The sequence below is a fragment of the Hypanus sabinus genome, chromosome 3, assembly GCF_030144855.1.
Source record: "Hypanus sabinus isolate sHypSab1 chromosome 3, sHypSab1.hap1, whole genome shotgun sequence".
Classification (NCBI taxonomy): Eukaryota; Metazoa; Chordata; class Chondrichthyes; order Myliobatiformes; family Dasyatidae; genus Hypanus; species Hypanus sabinus.
In genome coordinates this window covers 186,790,258-186,813,366 of record NC_082708.1, presented here as the reverse complement: position 1 = coordinate 186,813,366, position 23,109 = coordinate 186,790,258, and the positions used below count along the sequence as shown (strand labels likewise).

The window sequence follows — 23,109 nt, the reverse complement described above, 5'->3', positions numbered from 1 at the left end:
TGGGGTCCATGGACCTCAGGTTGGGAACCCCTGGTTAAAGGTGAGAGGGGAATGATTTAACATAGTACACAGAGAATTTCAGCACTGGACAATGCACTCAGCCCAGCCTTGATGACAATTTATACTCTATGTCCTTCTCCTGTATATCATCCATATCCCTCCATTATTTTCAAATTCATGTGCCTGTCAAAAAGCTCGTAAACTCCACCAAACTGTCTGTTTCCACTTCTACCTCTAGAAACCCATTCCAGGTACCTACCACTCTCTGGATAAAAAACATCCCCCCTCGTAAGCTAAACGCATGCTCTCTGGTATTTGACATTTCTACCTATTAACACCAGTGACTAATCAAGAACCTGTGAATCTCCGCTTTAAATCTACCCAGTGACAACCTCCACAGCTGTCTGTGGCAATGAATTCCACAGATTCACCACACTCTGGCTAAAGAAATTCCTTCTCATCGTTGTTCTAAAGGGTTGTGCCTCTATTCTGAAGCTGTGGTCCTAGATTCCTCCTACTCTCTGAAACATCCTCTCCACATCCACTCATCTCACCCTTTCAATAGATGATAGGTTCCAATTATATCCTCTCATTCTTCTAAAGTCCAGTGAGTACAGACCCAGAGACATTAAATGATCCTTCTTCATTAAGCCTATCATTCCGGAACCATTCTCGTAAATCTCCTCTGGACATTCTCCAATGCTAGTGTCATCGATGATTAATTGGACTCTGACATCTTGCACTCATTCCTCAATCACATTTTATTTACTTGTGCACGAGGAGAACAGCACGGCTCCTGTCACACACACAGGAATGGAGGGTTACGGGCTGAGTGTGGGCCACTGGGACTAGGTGAGTGTAAGCGTCGGCACGGACTAGAAGGGCCGAGATGGCCTGTTTCCGTGCTGTAATTGTTATATGGTTATATGGTTACTCTGAAGTACAAACAAATAAGTTCCATTTTATACAGAAATTGTGCCAGCTGGATACAGGTATTGATGCAATAGAAACACTGTGCATTTCTGAATCCCATCATTTGCATATTTAAGTATCAATCGTGGTAATGGTATATAGTTCAGGTAGAAATAACCACTTAAATCAACATGTTAAAGGCCAAAAATACTTGAGAATTAGTCAAATAACTGTCTAATAACCTTGGCTCCATGGATTGAACAGAAAGGTTATCCAAAGGAGAATTGGGATTTCAAGGGCCGTGTTCAGCCTAGATGACTGCATTATGTCTGTACACTGTCTCTGTCAGCTTATCATATTGACTGTTGCTCTGCTGAACTTCCACACACAGAGAAGACAGTACTAAGTGACTGCACTCTCTTCTGCAAGCACAGCATTTTAACCCTTTCCTTGTTGCAATTTCCAAACTTTCCCCCTCTTGGGTTTTTGGACAAATCCTACTGAATTTCCATAGCACAGAGAACCTGACTCATAGTGTCCCTTCTGGGAGAGGACAGCTGTTGGCTCTGAGCTTGTACTTACTAGAGTTTAGACAAGGGGTTCCCAATCCTCTTTTATGCCATAGAGCCCTACCATTAACTGAGGGGTCCATGAATCCCAGGTTGAGAACCTCTAGCTGAGAAGCTGAGGAGGGATCTCACTACAACCTCCCAAATATTGAAAGGCACAGATAAAGCAGATGTGGAGAGGATGTTTCCTATAATGGGAGAGTCTAGGACCAGAGCATACAGCTTCGGAACAGAAGAATGTTCCTTTAGAACAGAGATGAGGAGGAATTTCTTTAGCTAGAAGGTGGTGAATCTGTGGAATTCATGGCCACAGGTGGTTGTGAAAGCCAAATCATTGAATATTTAAAGCAGAGGTTGATAGTAAGGGCATCACAGGTTACAGGAGAATGGGGTTGGGAGGGATAATAAATCAGCCATGATGGAATGGCAGAGCAGACTCGATGAGGCGAATGGCCTAATTCTGTTCCAATTTTTTTTTAATTTTCTTCAGCACGTGTACTGCAGCAATTGCAGAAGGCAGCACGTCACCTCCAGCTTCTCAAGGACCACTAGAATAAGTGGCATTAACACCCACGTACAACAAGTAATTGAAAACCTCCCAGCCATTCCTGCTAATTACACTTTGAGTTCTGTGTTTAACAAATCACTGTAATTTACAGCATTAAATTAATGAGTTTGAACTACTGCACCACCAGGCAGTCACACAGTGAGGATATTTCTATGGATGAGCAACACACAATTTTCTCCCTTAACTACAAATTTCTCAGATCCTAAAACATCAATTGCATACCATATAAACCACTGGGTTATATACATCCAGAAAGACCTTGGTCACCATAGATTCTTCATGACTTTGCTTCTCACCTCTTTGCATGTACACCTACAGTTACAACTACTTTACTGGTAATTTGCAAGACAGTTCACAGAAAGATTTTCATTTTCATTCAGTTGGGTAAATGCTCCATTCACTCCTCAATCCATTTATTGTTAACCTTGCTGTAACAAGCATAACAGTACAACACAGTTTAGGGTCTTCTGTCCATGATGTGTGCCAGACCTTTAACTCACTCCAATTTCAATCTAATTCTTCCATCCCACGTTACACACCATTTTTCTATCATCCATGTGCCTTTCTAAGAGCCTGCAAAACGTTCCTGATGTATCTGCCTCAACCACCACCCCCTCAGGGAGTACCATGCACTCACCACTCTCTGAGTACAAAAACTACCTCTGACATTCTCCTATACTTTCCTACAATCACCTTAAAATGTTGCCCCCTGCTAATTTTTATTTAGCAATACAGTGAGGAGTAGGCCCTTCCCGTCCTTCGAGCCACACCGCCCCAGCAAACCCCCACAGACTTAATTATCCTTAATCTAATAACGGGACAATTTACAACAACCAGTTCACCTACCTGGTATGTCTTTGGACTGTGGGTAGAAACAAGAGGACTTGGAGAAAACCCTTGCATTCCACAGGGAGAACTTACCAGAGACTCTTCACAGGATGGCACTAGAATTGAAATCCGAACACTGGAACACCCCACACTGTAATTTTCACTGTGCCTATCTAAGAGATTCTTAAATATCCCTAACATATCTATCTCTACTACCACACATTACAGGACATGCCATGCACCCACTACTCTCTGAATAAAAACCTACCTCTGACATCCCCCTATACTTTGCTCCCAACACCTTAAAGTTAGGCCTCCTTGTATGAACCATTTCCACCTTGGGAACAGATGTCTGGTTGTCCACTATATCAATGTGTCTTATCATCTCGTACACCTCTATCAAGTCACCTCATATCCTCCTTCACTCCAAAAAGAGAAGCCCTAGCTCGCTCAACATGCTCTCTAGTCCAAGCAGCATCCTGGTACACCTCCACAGGTTAACTTGAAGCACACTTGGTGCGGCAGATTTGAAGCAGCAAGTAGGGAAACAAAAGATCAAAGATCAGACTGTAATTTACCTTTTAGTCTTCATCTGCTCCCGTAATTTACTGTACATCTCCAGAACTGTGGATGAGAAGAAGAAACCATCAGCCACTGCAATAACTGTCCATAAAAATCTCTGCTGACTCTCAGCAATTTTTATCCATGTGCCAACGAAATCACCCTATACAAATCTACCATAGCTCAGTACAGCAATCGCTCTGCAGTGAAGCGTAGGGAGTTGTAGACACAGGCCAGGGTATCACACTAACCAGCCTCACCGCCATGGATTCTGTCAATACTTCTCGCTGCTACGGCAAAGCAGCCAATATAATCAAACACTCGATTCATCCAGAGCAATCTTCTATCAGGCAGAAGATACAAAAGCCTGAAAACATGTACCACCAGGCTCAAGGACAGCTTCTAGCCCACTGTTATAAGATTATCGAATGATCCCCGACACAATAAAATGGACTCTACCTATATATGGCCTAGCACATCGTTGTCTGCCTGCACTGCACTTTCTCTGTAGCTGTTACTCTTTCTTCTGCATTCCCTTGCCACTACCTTAATATACTAATGTAATGAAATGATCTGTACGGGTGGCAAGCATTTTACTATAGCTCATAATATGCGTCAATAATATACCAATAAATTTACCACAATATAATTAAAATACTTTCTTCACGGTTGGTTTAATTGTTGCATTTTTATTTCTCTTAAGTATCTTTGCTCGACAGGTTGCCTGAACACACAAGCTCAAATCACTACACTCAAGAATCCCCAAGCCAAGCTTGCAAGACAAGGTCTGTGTAACATGGACCGTAAAGTCCAATGCCCATAGTCATATTAGCTAAGAGCTAAGAATAAAGTCTACAGGAAAGATACTGAAAATATTAAAAGAGTACAGCAAAAATTCTATAGAGTACAGAGAAAATGCCTTCTGGCATCCAATTTCTAAATTGACATTCAACCCATGAACACTAACTCACTACTTTTTTAAAATTCTGTTTTTTCACTACTTGTTTTAATTTAATTATTTAAAATACAAACATATTCTTATTTTTCCAGTTTTTAGCTTTTTTTAATATATTCACGTATTGTATTGTGCCGTTGCCACAAAGTTAACAAATTTTGTGATATATGCCAGTGATATTAAACTGGATTCTGATTCTGATTCTCAAAAATTTGATTCAGATATACAAAATTATGAGGGGTATAGACAGGGTAAATGCAAACAGGCTTTTTTCCATTGAGGTTGGGTGAAACTGGAACCATAGGTTAGGGGTGAAAGGTGACATGTTTACAGGGGAATATGAGGAGGAACTTCTTCCTCCCGTATCCCTCCCATCCATGTACTTACCCAAACTTCTCTTAAATGTTGCAATTGAGCCCACATCCACCACTTCCGCTGGCACACACACACTCCCATGAATTATATCCCCTCTCGCCTTGGACATAAGCCCTCTACTTCTTCAGAAGCCTAGAGGCAACTTTTTCCACCCGCAGGGTGGTGAGTATATGGAGCAAACTGCCAGAGGAAGTGGTCAAGACAGATGCATTAATATCATTGTAAAGATACTTGGACAGGTACATGGTTTGGAAAGAACTGGAAGGATAGGAAACAAACACAAGCAAATAGGACTAGCTAAGAAGGGAATCTTGGCTAACATGGACCAGCTTAGCCAAAGGGCTTGTTTCCATGCATTATAACATAAAATCTGTACCTCTTGCCACCCTCTGTACCTGTTTTCTCTGAGGAGTAGCCACAAACTGAATTTAGCACACCATTTAATTGACATGACATGTTCAGCTCTGCTACATTTGCAGTGAAGCAGGGGATCCTGCCTTTAGGTTGTGACAGACATGATACAGTTCATAAAAATACAAGACCAATATGTTTCTCCACCCAGCATCAATTACTATAAGGACATGTCAAGTGCAGAATGGCCACCAGAAGGGATTATAGGAAAACAAAGAACGAAAGCATTCTAAAAACCAGAGACTGCGGATGTCTGAATCTAGAGCAGAAGCAAAATCAGTATCAGGTTTATTATCTCGGGCATGTCGTGAAATTTGTTGTTTTGTGGCAGCAGTACATTGCAATACATAATAACTATAAATTGCAATAAGAAATATACAGTACCTATAAAAAGTATTCAACCCATCACCCTTGGAAGTTTTCATGCTTTAATGCTTTTCCAACATGAATCACAGTGGATTTAATTTGGCTTATTTGACATTGATCAACCGAAAAGACTCTGTCGAGTCAAAGTGAAAACAAATTTGTACAAATTGGTCTGAATTAATTACAAACATAAAAACAAAATACAAAATAATTGATTGCATAATTATTCACGTCCTTTAGTAGATGCACCTTTGGCAGTAATTCTAGCCTTGAGTCTGTGTGGACAGGTCTCTATTAACTTTGCACATCTGGACACTGCAATTTTCCCCATTCTTCTTTACAAAACTGCTCAAACTCTGTCAGATTGCATGGGGATCGTGAGTGAACAGCCCTTTTCAATTCCAGCCACAAATTCTCAATTGGATTGAGGGCTGGACTCTGATTTGGCCAACTTAGGACATTAATTTTGGTGTTTTTAAGCTAATCCTGTGTAGCTTTGGTTTTATGCTTGGGGTCATTGTCTGACATTCCTACAGCATGATACAGCCACCATCATACTTCACGTTAGGGATGGTGTGTTTTTGATGACGTGAGGTGTTCAGCTTATGCCAAACATAGCATTTAGTGTGATGGCCAAAAAGCTCAATTTTGATTTCATCAGACCATAGAACCTTCTTCCAGCTGACTTCAGTGTCTCCAATGTGCCTTCTGGTAAACTTTAGCCAAGATTTCACACAAGTTTTTTTCAACCATGGCTTTCTCTTTGCCACTCTCCCATAAAGCTGCAACTGTGAAAGCACCTGGGCAACAGTCATCATATGCACAGCCTCTCCTATCTCAGCCACTGAAGATTGTAACTTATCCAGAGTTCCCATAGGTCTCTCGGTGGCCTCCCTCACTAGTCCCCTTATTGCATGATCACTCATGTTTTGAGGACGGCCTGCTCTAGGCAAATTTGCAGCTGTGCCATATTCTTTCCATTTCTTGATGATTGACTTAACTGTACTCCAAGGGTTATTTGATGACTTGGAAACCTTCTTACGCCCAGCTCCTGATGTGTACTTTCAATAACCATTCCACAGAGTTGCTTGGAGTCTTCTTTTGTCTTCATGGTGTAGATTTTGCTGACTCTCCAGCAGATGTATTTTTACTACAATCAATTGAAACACCTTGACTGTAAACAGGTGAGCTCCAGTTAACTAATCATGTGAATTCTAAAACGAATTGGCTGCACTACTGATGATTTTTTATGTCATATTAAAGGGAGTGAATACTTATGCAATCAATTATTTTGTGTTTTATATTTGTGATTAATTTAGATCACTTTGTTGAGAACTGTTTTCATGAGTCTTTTTTTGTTGATCAGCATCACAAAAAGCCAAGTTAACTCCACTGTGATTCAATGTTGTAGAACAATAAAACATAATAACTTCCAAGGCGGCGTGAATACTTTTATAGGCACCGCATGTATAAAATAGAAATAAGTAACAATCTGCTGAAGGAACTACTATTCCACCATCTGAACCATGCCATCTTCTTACAGATTCCATTGGGCAGGAGGTACCGAAGACCCACACCACCAGGTTCAAGAACAGCTACTTATCTTCAAGTATTTGGTTCCTGAACCAACCAGCACGACTCTAATCACTACATTTTAGCAACACTGTGACCACTTTGACCATTCTGCACTAAAATTGACTTTTTGTTGCAATTGTGTTCTTTCTTGTAAAAATTGTGCATAATTTATGTTTGATATAAAGTACTATGCAAAAGTCTTAGGCACATGCTGTACATATAAGTAGGGTACTTAAGACTTTTGAACAGTACTACAGTAATTTTATGTATTGCACTGTACTGCTGTTGCAAAAATAAACAAGTTCATGACATATGTGAATGATGATAAACCTGATTCTGATATGGGTCTATTGTGAATTGAGTAGGAAGGGGGCAGGGAGAGTGGAATCATGTTGGGAAAAGGAGAAGGAAGAGGGGAGGGAGCAGGAAGCATCAGAGAGAAATTCTGTAATGATCAGTAAACCAATTGTTTGGAATCAAACAATCTTGCCTGGTGTCTCAGGGCTGGGTGAATCTGCACCTGCGCTATTCCCTGTCCCTAGCACTCCACCTCTGCCACCTCCAACCTGAGTGTGGCCTCATCACGACAGTAGAGAAGGCCATGAACTGACATGGACTGATTTGGAAAGTGAAGCTTGAACTTCTTCCTCCCATCCCACCCCCTCCTTACTCTGACTTCTCTTCTCTTTTTTCAGTCGAGATGAAGGGTTCAGCCCAAAATGTCGACTGTTTGCTCTTTTCTTCAAATGCTACCTAGCCTGCTAAGTTCCTGCTAAGTATCTTAGAACAGCTTAATATGGCTTCAGTGGCTACATAAAGAAAGCTCTGAAAATTTCTGTTCTGCATTAAGTGAATAAGTGTTTTCTCATTGGTTAACTTGGTACTGCAGTATTCAAATAAGTACTTTCTAATTGGTTATCCCTTATCTACAGAATTTTATTTATCTCAGTGTATAAAAATAGATGTTTTATGCTGGGCACCATCTTATTTTCTCTCTTCTCAAGTAGTAGATCCCCCATCTCTGTCTGTTTCAACTTCACTTTGTTCTATCAACTCTTAATAAAATGATCATGAAGCAACAAGTCGTGACTCATTGAAGTTCAAGTTCAAAGAATGTTTATTATCAAAGTACGTGAGGTCCAGGCCTGATGTCCCACTCACCCAGGGAAAGTGCACGCACAGTGCATCGCCTCTCCTTTCCTGGTGTAGTGATCACCGCTTGGCCACTGTCTGGCTTGCTAGGCAGGAGGCCACTGCAAATGGCCCGTCCTACACTACTGTGTCCGTAGCAACACCTTCTCGTCGATGTCTCCCATTTCCACTAAGCTTGCTACGTCATAGCACAACTGAATGTCCAGCAGTATAACTGGATGGGTAGGCTGGGCCCGTTAGCCTTGATTGGCAGCCAGCCTAAGAGAAGGACAACTCTGACTCCAAACCCAGGCAAGTGGGGCTCGTCAGGCTTTTCAGGCCATCCACCTAGGAGAAGGACACTCCAATGTAACTCCTACGACCCGAGAACCTCACTGTCACCATCCCAGCTTGCTAGGCTATGGCAGATGAGCCTCGGGAGTAAAGGACGGGGCCAGTACCGCGCACACCGCACTCCACCTAAAAAAATTATTCTACAGGCGGAAGGACACGCCCACGTCTATGACCATCCTCCCTGTCGAAATCCCTTGGTGCCTGTCACATTGACCATTGCCAGTGGTCTACTCTAGTCTCCGATCGTAAGGTCTGGTGACACACCACTCACCAGTTTCTCTCCCCCTTCGAGAACGCACGCAGGGCTGGCCTTGAGGACAAAAGGAAAAGGTGGAAGAACGCGACACAGCAGCACCAAACCCAGAACACATTTTCCCCTGCAGCCGCTGCGGACGGGTCTGCCTGTCCCGTATTGGCCTTGCCAGCCACCAGCAAGTCTGCAGCAGATGTGGGCAGCCCAAAAGCCAAACCATGATGATGATGTATACTACTGTGTTTGTGTGTGTGTGTGTACAATTTTGAAATTAATTTTCTTACATCATCATCATCATTATGTGCCGCATCGTATGACATGGATGATCATGGTCTATGACCGTGATTGTTGTTGGGAAGTGCTTTGCCACTGCCTTCTTCTGGGCTGTGTCTTGATAAGATGGGTGACCCCAGCCATCACCAATACTCCCCAAAGACTGTCTGCCTTGCATCAGTGGTCAATAACCAGGACTTGTGATCTGCACCAGTTGCTCATACGACCATCCACCCCCTGCTCCCATGGCTTCATGTGAGTCTGATCGGGTGCTAAGCAGATGCTGCACCTTTCCCAAGGGTGACCCGCAGGCTAGCAGAGGGAAGGAGCGCCTACCCCTCCGGGATTCTCTAGCCCGCCACGCATGCTTCTTATAGGCAGCCACAAAAATAAAGAAACCCAACAGAACCCAGTAAGAAAGACTTTCAAACACCTAATGTGCAAAAAAAGAACTATTTGTGCAGACAATAAAAAGTAAACAAATAACACTCAACTAAACAACACACACAAAACGCTGGAGGAACCCAGCAGGCCAGGCAGCTTCTATGGAAAAAAGTACAGTTGACGTTTCAGGCCAAGACTCTTCGGCAGCACTGGGAGTTCATGAATGTGAGTCCACAGTCAGGAAGCTAGTTCATCACAGCAGCCAGTTCAGGAGCCCGTTAGTTGCAGGCCACAGCCCCAGTTTAGTGTAAAAGCGAGTAAATCTTGTGGAGCAGCGAGCTGAACACAAGCCCTTCTGACACCTTTGGCCAAAACACCTCTACCTTTTCAATCTGGCCCTGTGCATTGCTAACTTCTAAAAGAACCTTGGATTGAAACACCATGTTCCATCACTACTAAATTTTTGCACCACATTTCTCACTCAAAGTTATCGGTGGTGAGTGATAAATAAGAGCTCAGAGATCTCAGCACTGTTCCTAAGCATCTCGAGAACAGGAGGTTGAAGCAGCTCTGGAAACTTTCTCCAGCACCTGGATCGATTCACAGCTCACCCGCCAGCCCCTTGCTACCACATCCTGAACCCTTCAACTGCTAAGCTCGTCAGCACTCACACACATCAGGGCTCCTGTCAACGTGGTTTAAGAAATCAAACTGAGCTTAGGGTTCCAATATGTTCCATCTTGTCCTCTCTCCCACAAGGCCTCTCCATGGTCTGTAGGAAAGACTATGCCAAACTCTCCCATCATGCCCAACTCCGAACGGTGGTCTACAGTGAGTCAACTTATCTATATAGAATCAAAATCGGGTCTAAATCATTGGCATATGTCATGAAGCTTATTGTTTTGCAGCAGCAGTATATTGTAATACATAAGAACTGTAAATTACAGCAAGAAATTTTAGAGGATGTGACTAAACACATTGATGAAGGTAGAGCAGTGGATGTAATGTATATGAATTTCAGTAAGGCATTTGACAAGGTACCCGGTTTATTGAGAAAGTAAGGAGGCATGGAATCCAAGGGGACATTGCTTCGTGGATCCAGAACTGGCTTCCACACAGAAGTGGTTGTAGACGGGTCATATTCTGCAAGGACATGAGTGACCAGTGGTGTGCCTCAGGGATCTGTTCTGGGACTTCTACTCTTTGTGATTTTTATAATTGACCTGGATGAAGAAGTGGAGGGATGGGTTAGCAAATTTACTGATGGCACAAAGGTTGGAGGTGTTGTGGATAGTATGGAGGGCCGTCTGAGGTTACAGTGGGACACTGATAGGATGCAGAACTGGGCTGAGAAGTGGCAGATGGAGTTCAACCCAGATAAGTGTGAGGTGGTTCATTTTGGCAGGTCAAGTATGATGACAGAACATAGTATTAATTTTAAGACCCTTGGAAGTGTGAAGGATCAGAGGGATCTTGGGGTTCGAGTCCATAGGACACTCAAAACTACTGTGCAGGTTGACTCTGTGATTAAGAAGGCATATGGTGCATTGGCCTTCATCAATCATGGGATTGAGTTTAGGAGCCGAGAGGTAATGTTGCAGCTATAATAGGACCCTGGTCAGACCCCACTTGGAGTACTGTGCTCAGTTCTGGTCACCGCACTATAGGAAGGATGTGAAAACCATAGAAAGGGTGCAGAGAAGATTTACAAGGATGTTGCCTGGATTGAGGAGCATGCCTTATGAGAATAGGTTGAGTGAACTCAACCTTTTCTCCTTGGAGCGACGGAGGATGAGACGTGACCTGATAGAGATGTACAAGATGATGAGAGGCATTGATCATGTGGATAGTCAGAGGCTTTTTCCCAGGGCTGAAGTGGCTAGCTCGAGAGGTCACAGATTTAAGGTGCTTGAAAGTAGGTACAGATGAGATGTCACAGGTAAGTTTTTTATGCAGAGAGTGGTAATTGCATGAAATGGGCCGCCGGCGATGGTGGTGGAGGCAGATACGATAGGATCTTTTAAGAGACTCCTGGACAGGTACATGGAGCTCAGAAAAATAAGGGCTATGGGTAACCCTAGATAATTTCGAAGGAAAGAACATGTTTGGCACAGCTTTGTGGGCCAAAAGGCATGTATTGTGCAGTAGGTTTTCTATATTTATATATATATATATATATATATCTATAGTACAAGAAAGAGTAAAAAAAAAGTGAGATAGTGTTCATGGGTTCATGGTGTTAATGGGTTCATTGACCATTTAGAAATCTGATGGCAGAGGGGAAGAAGCTTTTCCTAAAAAATTGAGTGTGTGATTTCAGGCTCATGTACCTGCTCCTTGATGGTAGCAATGAGAAGAGGGTATGTTCTGGGTGATGGTGGTCCTTAATGATGGATGTTGCCTCTTTGAGGCATCGCCTTTTAAAGATGCCCTTGATACTGTGGAGCCAGCTAAATTTGCAACTTTCTGCAGCTTTTTCCAGTCTGTCCCCACCCCCATACCAGATGGTGCTGCAACCAATTAGAATGCTCTCCAAAGTATATCTGTAAAACTTTGCTGAAGCCTTTGGTGACATACCACTTCTCCTCAAACTCCTAATGAAATATAGCTACAAGTCGACAATGGCCTGGTTTATCTCGGGTATTTGGTCTTGGCATCTCTTATAAGGAAAATTATCACCCAGGATAGGCCAGTGTTCTTTCTGTCTACAAAGCACTGCTGTAGAGTGTATAGTAACGGAAAATGGTGCAGCCACTAAACGTTCTTCAAAGCAAGCTCCCTCAAACATTATGTTGGGGTAGCACTGTAGTATCGTGTTTAGAACAGGGGTTCCCAGACCCCTACCATCCATGGACCCCAGATTGGGAACCCCAAGGTTAGACAATGCTATTACAGTGCCAGCAACCTGGGTTCAATTCTGCCACTATCTGTAAGGAATTTGCATGTTCTCCCTGTGACAGCGTGAGTTTCCTCCGGGTGTTCCAGCTTCCTCCTAAGTTCTAAGGTCATACAGGTTAGGAGGTTAAATGTTCACATGGGTATAATAAAGCAGTGTCAGCTCATTGGGCTAGAAGGGCCTGTTACCATGCTGTAACTCCATATAATAAATAAGTAATCCCCAGAAATAATACCAACAAAATGTTGGAGGAATTCGGTAGGTCAGGCAGCATCTATGGAGAAGAATAAATAGTCAAAGTTTTGGGCCAACATCTTTATCAGGATTGGAAAGCAAGGAGGAAGAAGCCAGAATAGGAAGGTGGGAAGAGGGGAAGGAATACAAGCTGGACACATCGTTGTGGCAACAAGTCTTGGTGAGCACATGATCACTGAGGCAGACAGCAGTGGAGATCACAGAGGGGGAGCAGTAAGAGTCTCACTAAGCTCTTGTCAAGATTCAAACTTCTGCTTCTGCAGAGTCTCTCGTGTCTATGATCTCAGCTGCTCTCTGACTCTTCAACCACAGAGAGATGGAACTTTTGAAAAGCATTAAGTTAGTTAAGTCGCTGGGACCAGACGAGATGTACCCCAGGGTACTGTGGGAAGCAAGTGAAGAGATTGCTAAGGCTCTGGCAGTGACCTTTGCATCATCAATAGGGATGGGAGAAGTGCCGAAGGATAGGAGGGTTGCAAATTTTGTTCCCTTGTTCAAGAAAGGGGGTAGAGATAACCTAGGAAATTATAGACCAGTGAGTCTGATCTCAGTAGTGGGCATGTTGTTGAAGAAGATCCTGAGAGGCAGGATTTATGAGCATTTGGAGAGACACAATCTGATTAAGGATAATCAGCATGGTTTTGTCAAGGGCACGTCATGCCTTACAAGCCTGAATGATTTCTTTGAGGATGTAACAAAACACATTGATGAAGGTAGAGCAGTGGATATAATGTATATAGATTTCAGTAAGGCATTTGATAAGGTTCCCCATGCAAGGTTCATTCAGAAAGTAAGGAGGCATGGGATCCAAGGAGACCTTGCTTTGTGGATCCAGAATTGACTTGCCCACAGAAGGCAAAGGGTGGCTATAGACGGTTTGTTTTCTGCATGGAGGTCGTTGACCAGTGGTGGGCCACAAGGATCTGTTCTGGGACCCCTCCTCTTTGCGATTTTTATAAATGGCCTGGATGAAGAAGTAGAAGGGTGGGTTAGTTAGTTTGCTGATGACACAAAGGTTTGGGGTGTCGTGGATAGTCTGGAGGGTTGTCGAGTTTACAGCGGGACATTGGTAGGATGCAGAATGGGCCTGAGAAGTAGCAGATGGAGTTCAACCCAGATTAAGTGTGAAGTAGTTCATGTTGGTAGGTCAAACTTGAAGACAGAATATAGTATTAATGGTAAGACTTTTGGCAGTGTGGAGGATCAGAGAGACCTTAGGGTCTGTGGCCATAGGACACTCAAAGCTGCTGCGCAGGTTGACTGTGTGGTTAAGAAGACTTATGGTGAATTGGCATTCATCAACCGTGGGAAAGAATTCAAAAGCCATGAGGTAATGTTACAGCTATATAAGACCTTGGTCAGACCCCACTTGGAGTTCTGTGTTCAGTTCTGGTCGCCTCACTACAGGAAGGATGTGAAAACCATAGAAAGGGTGCAGAGGAGATTTACAAGGATGTTGCCTGGATTGGAGAGTATGCCTTATGAGAATAGATTGAGTGGACTTGGTCTTTTCTCCTTGGAGTGACAGAGGATGAGAGATGACCTGATAGAAGTGTATAAGTTGATGAGAGGCATTGATCATGTGGATAGCCAGAGGCTTTTTCCCAGGGCATAGTTTTAAGGTGCTTATACAATGGGGAAGTCGGGGTAAGTTTTTCACACAAGGAGTGGTGGGTGCATGGAATGGTGATGGAGACAGATACAATAGGGTCTTTTAAGAGACTCTTAGATTGGTACATGGAACTTAGAAAAATAGAGAACTATGCAGTAGGGTAATTCTAGGCAGTTTCTAGAGTAGGTTATATGGTTGGCACAACATTGTGGGCTGAAGGGCCTGTGATATGCTGTAGATTTCTATGTTCTATGTTCATATGCTCACCCAGACTCTCTACATATCAGTGGATTCCAAATCATAACTGCCTAAGAGAACTCCCAGATTTTGGCAAACACCTTAAATGGTGGAAACATGTCAGGTATTTTTGGGTAAATACCTAAGAGATACCATACCACAAAAAAGATACCATATATGCTGCCTGAACTGTTGAGTTCCTCCAGCATTTTGTGTGTGTTGCTTAAGAGAACTCCCATCTCCCTTCTGTTATTTTTGGCAAATACCTTAAACCTGTCACCTCCGTTTTCTGGCCCTGATGTCAATGGAAGTTTTATCCCAGAATATTCTATCAACACTCCTCAAATGCTCAGCATTCATTTGCAAGTTGAGTAAGATGGATATAATAATTTCTATAATTCAGTCTTTGAGAAATTAATCAGAATGGATGGATCTTCATCAGCGTGAAATATTAGATGTTTGAAAAACTAGTTTTGCAAACTGCATTTCAGCCAAAGAATTTTATTTTATACAACACACAATATTTGGGATTAAACACATTTAGACCATGAGCTCTCTAGAATTAAAACTGTGACTTGGGCAAATCAGTGGCCAGCATGGGATGTCCACTGAAAAGACCTTAAGGTACGGGGGCAAATTAGGCTACTCAGCCCGCTGAGCCTGCTCCATCATTCCTTCATGGCTGATTTTCCTTTCTCCCCAACCCTATTCTTCTGCCTTCTCCACGTAACTTTTAATCCCACTCCTTACCAATCCAGAACCTGTCAATCTCTGCTTTAAATATAGCCAGTGACTTCCACAAATTCACATCCTCTGGCAAAAGAAATTCCTCCTCTCTTTTATTAAGGGACATCCTTTTAATCTGAGGCTGTACCCTCTGGTCCTAGGTTCTCCCAATAATGGAAACATCCTTTGCATGGCCACTCTATCCAGGCCTTTCATTATCCGGTAGGTTTTAGTGAGATTTTCCCTCCCACCCCCATTCCAACAAATACAGGCCCGGAGACATCAAATGCTCCTGACAGGTTAAGTCTTCCATTCCTGGGATCATTCTTTTGAACATCTTTTGGATCTTCTCCAGATCCAGCAAAATTTTCGTGGGACTCGAAAAATGCTCACGATATTCCAACTATGGTCTGACCAATGTCTTATAAAGCCTTGCTTTTATATTCTAGCCTTCTCGAAACGAATGTTAACATTGCATTTGCCTTCCTTACCACTGTCTCAACCTGCAAGAATTTGCCTTCCTGTGTCAATCTTTAAAGCCAGAAAGTGCTTCAGACATCATGAAATGCTTCAAAGCAGATCTGCTTGTGTTACATAGATTAGCTCTGCAGTCAATTTACACACTAACAGCTCATAAACAGCAATGGAGTGCTTGTTTTGTACTGCGGTTTCAGGAAAACAGTTGGCCAAGAAATACTTTTCTTCAAAACTTTATACATCCAAGCAAACAGTAGCAATATGCTGATTGGAAGTGTGACTTGGAGCTTAATGGAAAGGATAACCCCTCAAACAATACATCACTGCTTCTTGTTACAGAAGAGATTACAAGTAAAGCCTCAGAATAAAAGGTTTTATTCCCTTCAGAACTGAGATGACGAATTTCTTCAGCCAGAGGGTGCTGAATCTGGTACAGGCCTTGGTATTCATATTGATTTAGTATTTTACTTAGAAATACAGTGCAGAACGGGTCCTTCCAACCCAATGAGCCTAATCCCTTTGATGTCTCTGTTTTGTTTTTTAAGGTGGGTGGGGTTCTGTCAGAGTCCATGATCTACAGCTGCACTCGAACGGCCGTTCTTTACGGCAATGACTTCCACTCCCAGGGCTCACTGCCCGGCGTTTTTCGATATCCCGAGGATGCAGCCTGGAAGGCATGCACACCTTTGGGACGAGGTCCTGCGGCCCTGTCGACAAGTTGATTCAACGCCAGTGTCACCGACCAAGGTGTCATGAGAGAAACGGTACATCGCAAACAGCAGATCAGCTGTCGGAGCCTCTGTATTTGGACAATCACTCATTGTCTCTCTCAATGATGGGAGAATGTTCGCTGCTGATTCTCAAGTCTGAGAACTCAGAATAAAAGCAACGAGGCAGACTTCAGAGAGTTGTTTTGTTTAGTTGGTCTCCCCTCTCACTGTGGGAAGGGTGACACCTTTATTAGGGAGAGAAAGAGCCTGGGGTACATCGAATTGGCAGGTGAACGATTAGTTTCTGAGGTACTGCAGTTCATGGTCTTTCTTGGGGGCTTTGCTATCGCTTGCTCGGTGGGTGGAGGGTGCTGCTGCTTTCTGCTGAGTTAAGTCGGGGTGAGGAACAGGTAAGGTTAATGTTTTCCTGCTGTTCATGCATGGGAGGGACTGAGGGGGCTTTGGGGTTCTAATGTTTTACTGTCATTCATTCTTTGGAGTTCTCTTCTGGTTCTTGTGGATGTCTGCGAAGATAAAGAATTTCAGGTTGTATACTATCTACATTCTTTGAGATTAAATGGAACCATTGACGTTGAATAGGCCAAATGACCTAATTCTACTTAGAGATCTTACAGTCTAAAATACTCCTTGAAATAGCAGAAACAATCATGGACAATTCCCTCCCCACCATTGGTTCTACCTCAGGAAAGCTAAATGTATCATCAAAGATCCCCAGCATGTAAGGGTGACTGAAAGTTTCAGTGACAGATGTCGTTCTACCTTTGTAGGAGCAAACTGAAAGATCACACAGATTTGGAGTTCAATATAACGGGTGTTTTATTAAAACTGGTATGTACCAGGAGACCAGTCAAAGCTGATCTATCAGAACATAAATACGGTACAGTTTTTATATTCTTAGTTGATGAGATTACCAGTAAAACTACATTTTGTTAACATAATGGTGGCTACAGGAAGACTTAATTAAGTAACAGGCTAGGTCCTGGTTACAGAATAAAATAATTGTCTACATGTCAAGCAGTAAACCCAATTTTCTGTTACAACGATGGATGCATGTTACAGCATAATTAGTGAAGTTCCTGAAATGCTGCATTCCATGTCTCTGCTTTTGTCTGCAGTTTTATTATCACATAAGCACAACCCGCATCACTACCTGACTACATTTTTCTCCTTCAACAACATTCTTGGGATGAATGGTCACATACGGTTCACTTCATAGTTACCCCTCGTCCAAAACAGAACCGCTGTCTGTAGCAATGATAACATGTGGAGGGACATCACCACAGGCAGCCGTCACGTACCTGGCAGACACAGGGTCAGCTGGTCCACCGTGGCCGCAATGTTCCTCTGCTGTGAGCGACACTTCCTCAGTTCTTCCATTTCCATAATTAACTGTGGATCACGGGGAAAACAAACAATTATGTTAAATGTCTTTTATTAACTAGTTGAAAAATCTCTGATCATGTCTATTAACAGCACCTGTGCAGTCAGTTTCTGGGGAATCAGAGGATAAGTGGCCCCTTTTCTGGGGGATCTGGTGATTGGATGGTCGCGTTTTCCAGCGGAACCGGAGGTTCGGTGGACACATTTCCGGGGGAGCTGGCACTTGGGTGGACACACTTCCAGAGAACTGGCAATTGGATGATCACATTTTTGGTAGAGCTGGTGATTGGATGGACACATTTCCAGGGGAACTGACAGTTAGGTGGTCGCATTTCTGGTGGAGCTGGTGGTTGGGTGGACATGTTTTTACAATGGCAACACTTCCAGGGATATTGGCAGATGGGCGAACTTGTTTCCAGAGAAATTAACACATTTCTAGGGGAACAGCAGACAGATGGTAGGTTTCCTCGTGGCACAGCAGGCACAAGTGGTTACATTTTTAGATGAAATTGGCTCAGTAATCAGTTTTCACCCCTAATTTCCATGAGGCTACTTTAACTTCATAGCTAGTTAGACGCCCTGTGTAAGTATCACTGCCAATCCATAAGGAAACCTTATCAAAAAAACCAAACCTTCCTGGCTTTCCGACTGCTTGGTCAGAGGTCATGGCCTAAAGGACAGTGGTAATTTGCCATCCATTTTCAAGGCCCAGCTGAATTCATACAGAGAATGACTCCAACCTTTGGTAAGTGGTCATTGGTTTATTATCATCAGTGCACCAAGACACGGTGAAAAGCATTTGATTTCCAGATAGATAATTACACACACCGAGAATCAAGATTGTTTAATGTCACTTCCGGTACTCAAGGGTAAAGGAGAACAAAATAATTGTTACTCTGGATCCAATGCAGCACAAAAAAAAATTTTAAAAACACAATAATAAAAAACACAAAAAATATAAATACGTAAGATGGCTTATAAAGAAAGTTTGATTCTATGTCCATAAAGTGAGACTAGGTACAGGAATTTCTCCACATAAGGAGACTGACTCGTGTGAAGGGGTGAGTTAGTGGGTGGGGGTGTTGATACTGTTTGGAGAAAGTAGCTGCTTTTGAGTCTGGTGGTTGTGGCCTGGATGCTACGTAGCCTCCTCCCTCATGGGAGTAGGACAAACAATCCATGACCTAGTTGGGTGGGATCCTTCATGATGTAACTGGCCCTTTTCTGTATACACACCCTTCATGGTGTACCGATACAGCACATCAATGTAAAACAAATGTAAGATTAATAACAGAATGCAGAATAAACTGTTACCAAGAAAGTGCAGAGCAGGTAGGCAATGAGATGCAAGGTTTATAGAGAGATCAAGAGTTCAGCTTTATCAAGCAAGGTCTTGAAATGGTGGAACAAAGCTGTCCTTGAGTTTGTATTCTCAATCTTTTGTATTTTCTGCCCGACGGAAAGTGGGAGAAGAGCGAATGTCCGGGTTGGGAGGGGTATTTCATTATGCCGGCACTCTTCCGAAGCAGTGAGTAGTGTAGACAGTTAGGGGAAGGGAGGCTGGTTTATATGGTGGAATAAGCTGTGTTCAGAACTCCCTGCAGTTTCTTGTGGTGTTGGACAGAGCAGTTGCCAGACCAGTTCTGATGAAAGTTATAGGCCCAAAATGTAGACGGTCCATTCATTTCCATAGATGTATCTGACCTGCTGAGTTCCTCCAACATTTTGTATGCGTTGCTCTGTCATTTCCAGCATCTGCAGGTACATGTGAATTGGATGCACTCTACAGTGCAGCTGTAAAAACTGTGACTCGCCAGTCAATTCACAGCCAACTTGGGCAGCTACAACTCGAAGCACACTTTAGAGAGGTAGATAGATGAAAGAAAAATGGAGGACTATGTAGGTGGGGTGGAGGTGACGGGGAGGAGATGCATCTCTATCAAAGGAACTGTAACGTGCTCCTTCCCTCTGCTGGCCTGCAGGTCACCTGCTTACCTTTCCCCCGCCCCCCCCCAACCCACCGATCAGGGTCACATGAAGCCATGGGAGCAGGTGGTGGATGATTGTACGAGCAGCTGGTGCACATCACCAGTCCTGGTTATGCGACCACAGGCGCCAGGCAATCTCTGAGGAGTCTGATCATGGCTGGGGTTACCCATCTTGTAAAGACACTGCCCAGAAGAAGGCAATGGCAAACCACTTCTGTAGAAAAATTTGCCAAAAACAACCATGATAATGGAAAGTCCATGATCACTCATGTCATATAACAAGGCACATGACAATTGAATGATGTGGGAGAGAAATGTCAGATTGATGTTGACATTGGTTAAAAAGTCAGCACAACTTTTTGGGCCGAAGAACCTGTACTGTGCTGTACTGTTCTATCTCCAAGGTAAGAAGAAACACATTAATTAACTGACAGGTCAACGGAAGTTAAAGTGCTTTGTGAGTTTTTATCAAGTTTATGAAAACAATCAAAAGCAGCAGGGTTATACATGAACAGTGCCAGAAAAGGGCCAGTAACATCATGATCCTACAGGGCTTCCTCACTAAAGTACTCCTCTGGAAAAGTAGTTAATATCTTCAGACAAGAATAGACGACACAGAGTAATCCTGGATCCAAAAACCAAAAGTGAACTCACCTCCCTTCCCGATTCCTGCAGCTTATCGTTGGTATCAGTCACCTGGATCTGAGACGACAAGAAAATAAATAAATATACAGGTACCACCTTGCCAAAGCAAGAGGTTAAAGACATCAGTGGACACTCCGACCAGATGAATAGCACAGGTCTTCAGTAACTGGCCAGCCACCCCACCTGGGCCGGATGCTTTCCATGGGTTCACCCTCCTGAAGGATGCTCTCGCACCGGCTTCACAAACTGAAATCATTGTTTGCTGCTAAATCAGTGAGTAGTTTACAATGAGTACACAAATTATTACCGACACCACTCAGCTTTGCTAAATCATCCCAAAGAAACATTAGACATTTTAAAGAAAGTGTTTGGACAGTGAATCTGGAATTATCCAGTCGAATGTCACTGTTCGGCAGCTGGGCAAACAGTGGAAAACACAAGAAACTTTGTCTGACCAAGAAGTGATAGTTTAAGGAACTAGGAACTTCTCAAAGGCCCACTCCTGTGCCCAATAATCAATTTTTTCAGTCTTTTTGCAATACTTATTTAATATTTAAATACCATATTGTAACTTCACCACATATAATAAATAAAGCTGATTCTGCTTCCGCCTCTGATCCAAAGTGCTGCACATCTTGAAGAAATTGCTACACTGCAATCTCGATATAATGTAGATGTCAGGAGAGACGCTACATCTACTTTGGCTGATTGGCAAAATCACACACATACACACGAAATTCATTCCCACACATCCATCTCCATTTTCTCCTCTCGATCCCATTGCTGCATCTCAAAGACACAATTTGCACAACATATCCCCAGCACATCAGCTCCTCCCTGTCACCCATTCAAGCACCTTGCCCCTCTCTGAGTCTCACCTCCCCCTCCCCACCTTCTTATTCTGCCTTCTGCCCCCTTCACAATGCCTGTGCTGGCACTGGAGAGGGTCCAGAGGAGGTTCAAGAGATTGATGCCAAGAATGAAAGGTTTAATGCATCAGGTGCATTTGATGTTCTGGGCTTGTACCTGTAGTTTAGAAGAATTATGGGTTATCTCATTGCAACCTATTGAATATTGAAAGGCGTAGATAGAGTGGACGTGGAGTGGAGAGTCTAGGACCAGATGGGATACTGAATGAATTTTTTTCACCCCCAACCCTACCCACACCTTTTCCCAAAAAAATGACAGCACAGAACAACATATAAAGTGCTGGAGGAACTCAGCATGTCAGACAACATCTGATAAGGCAAATGGGCAGTCAATATTTCAGGTCAAGACTGGAAGGAGGGGAGATTGCCAGAATAAAAAGGTTGAGGGAAAGGGTGAAGTAAGAGTCAGCAGGTGATAGATGATAGGCTCAAATAGAAAGCTTCTAGCATCCATGTAGTCATAAACATTGACCAGTACAGCTCAGAAACAGGCCCGTCAGCCCATCTAGTAGGTGCCAAAGTATTAATTTGCTTAGTTTCCTAAAATTTCTCTTAACTGTTGAGATCAGCCCCACTACTTCCACTGGCAAACTGTTCCTCACTCTCGCCACCCTCTGAGTGAAGAAGATCCCCTTCATGTTCCCCTTAAACATTTTGTTTCACCTTTCATCCTTAACTCATGACCTTAGGTCTAGTCTCACCCAACCTCGGTGGAAAAAGCCTGCTTGCATTTACATGGTAACCCACTTTGCAGTTAAAGACATCGTCACACCGAGATGAGATGCAGAGGAGCGACACACCTTCAGCTTCTGGGCCTCTCCTCGCACTTTCAGCAGCTCTGTGATGGAGTCCACAAATCCCTGGAAATGGAAGTTGCACATTTTCTCAATCTCCCTGTCATGGTTCCTGATCCGGGCATCCAGTTTCTCCATAAAGCGCCAGTGCTCCTCTCCATCATAAACTGACCTGGAAGGACACAAAGCAGAGGCACTTTAACACTCTGTTGGAGTAGTCTGTATAACTGTTATTTCTTTACAGATTAATTTTTTATGCATGCTTGTATTTTATATAATTACCTAATATGCCTGCTTGTCATTTATATAATTGGGATGTATGGGGTGCCCAGGGAGTGGTAGCAGCTCTGGTGAAGGGAAGTGTCTAATCTGGGCACTCACCTTTGGTCCCCGCTGGACACACAACACATTCTGGTACACTGCTTCAACAGGCGGTCTAAACGGAGTGAGGTACCCAGCGGCCCTCATACTCTAGCGAGATAGGGGCATGCCTGTCTTAGCATATAATGTCAGCCCCAGCAGACCAGGCAGATAAGAGCTACAGTGAGATGCAACAGCCAGGAGGGTGATTCTGCGAGAGAGTGGAACTCCCCCAGTGCAATGGATTTTCCACTTTAAAAACTCTCCCACATACCTTTCCTGTCATTGTCAGATATAACGGACAACCATTTTATATAATGACCTGTGTACATGCAATTGTTTAATGCGTCTCCTAGTGGTTGTAGTTCCTTGTATCACTCTGGAAGCTTCTTTGGTATCGCAATATTTGAATAGTGGCTATCTGATTGGTCAACTCCTATCCACAAATTTGAATGGAACGTCAGTTTATCTGTATTATAAGAGCTGAGCATGTTGGCTCACCATATTTTCCATCCACTTTCCTGCTATTGCTACTAGAATTGTGCCCTTCATCATTTCCAACTC

At 43.2% G+C, this 23,109-nt stretch overlaps 1 protein-coding gene across 5 annotated transcripts in view; it reads right to left on the bottom strand.

Annotated features, from left to right (window-relative positions):
• Positions 1 to 23,109, bottom strand: part of LOC132391962 (exocyst complex component 6B-like) — an 845,841-nt gene that overhangs the window by 745,332 nt on the left and 77,400 nt on the right. For all 5 annotated transcript variants that reach the window (XM_059965781.1, XM_059965785.1, XM_059965784.1 and 2 more), the window contains exons 2-5: positions 22,192 to 22,357; positions 20,472 to 20,519; positions 17,748 to 17,838; positions 3,456 to 3,501 (exon numbers count right to left, since the gene is read on the bottom strand). In XM_059965781.1, the coding sequence (XP_059821764.1) occupies positions 3,456 to 3,501; positions 17,748 to 17,838; positions 20,472 to 20,519; positions 22,192 to 22,357 (351 nt within the window). The remainder of the gene's footprint in view (positions 1 to 3,455; positions 3,502 to 17,747; positions 17,839 to 20,471; positions 20,520 to 22,191; positions 22,358 to 23,109) is intronic.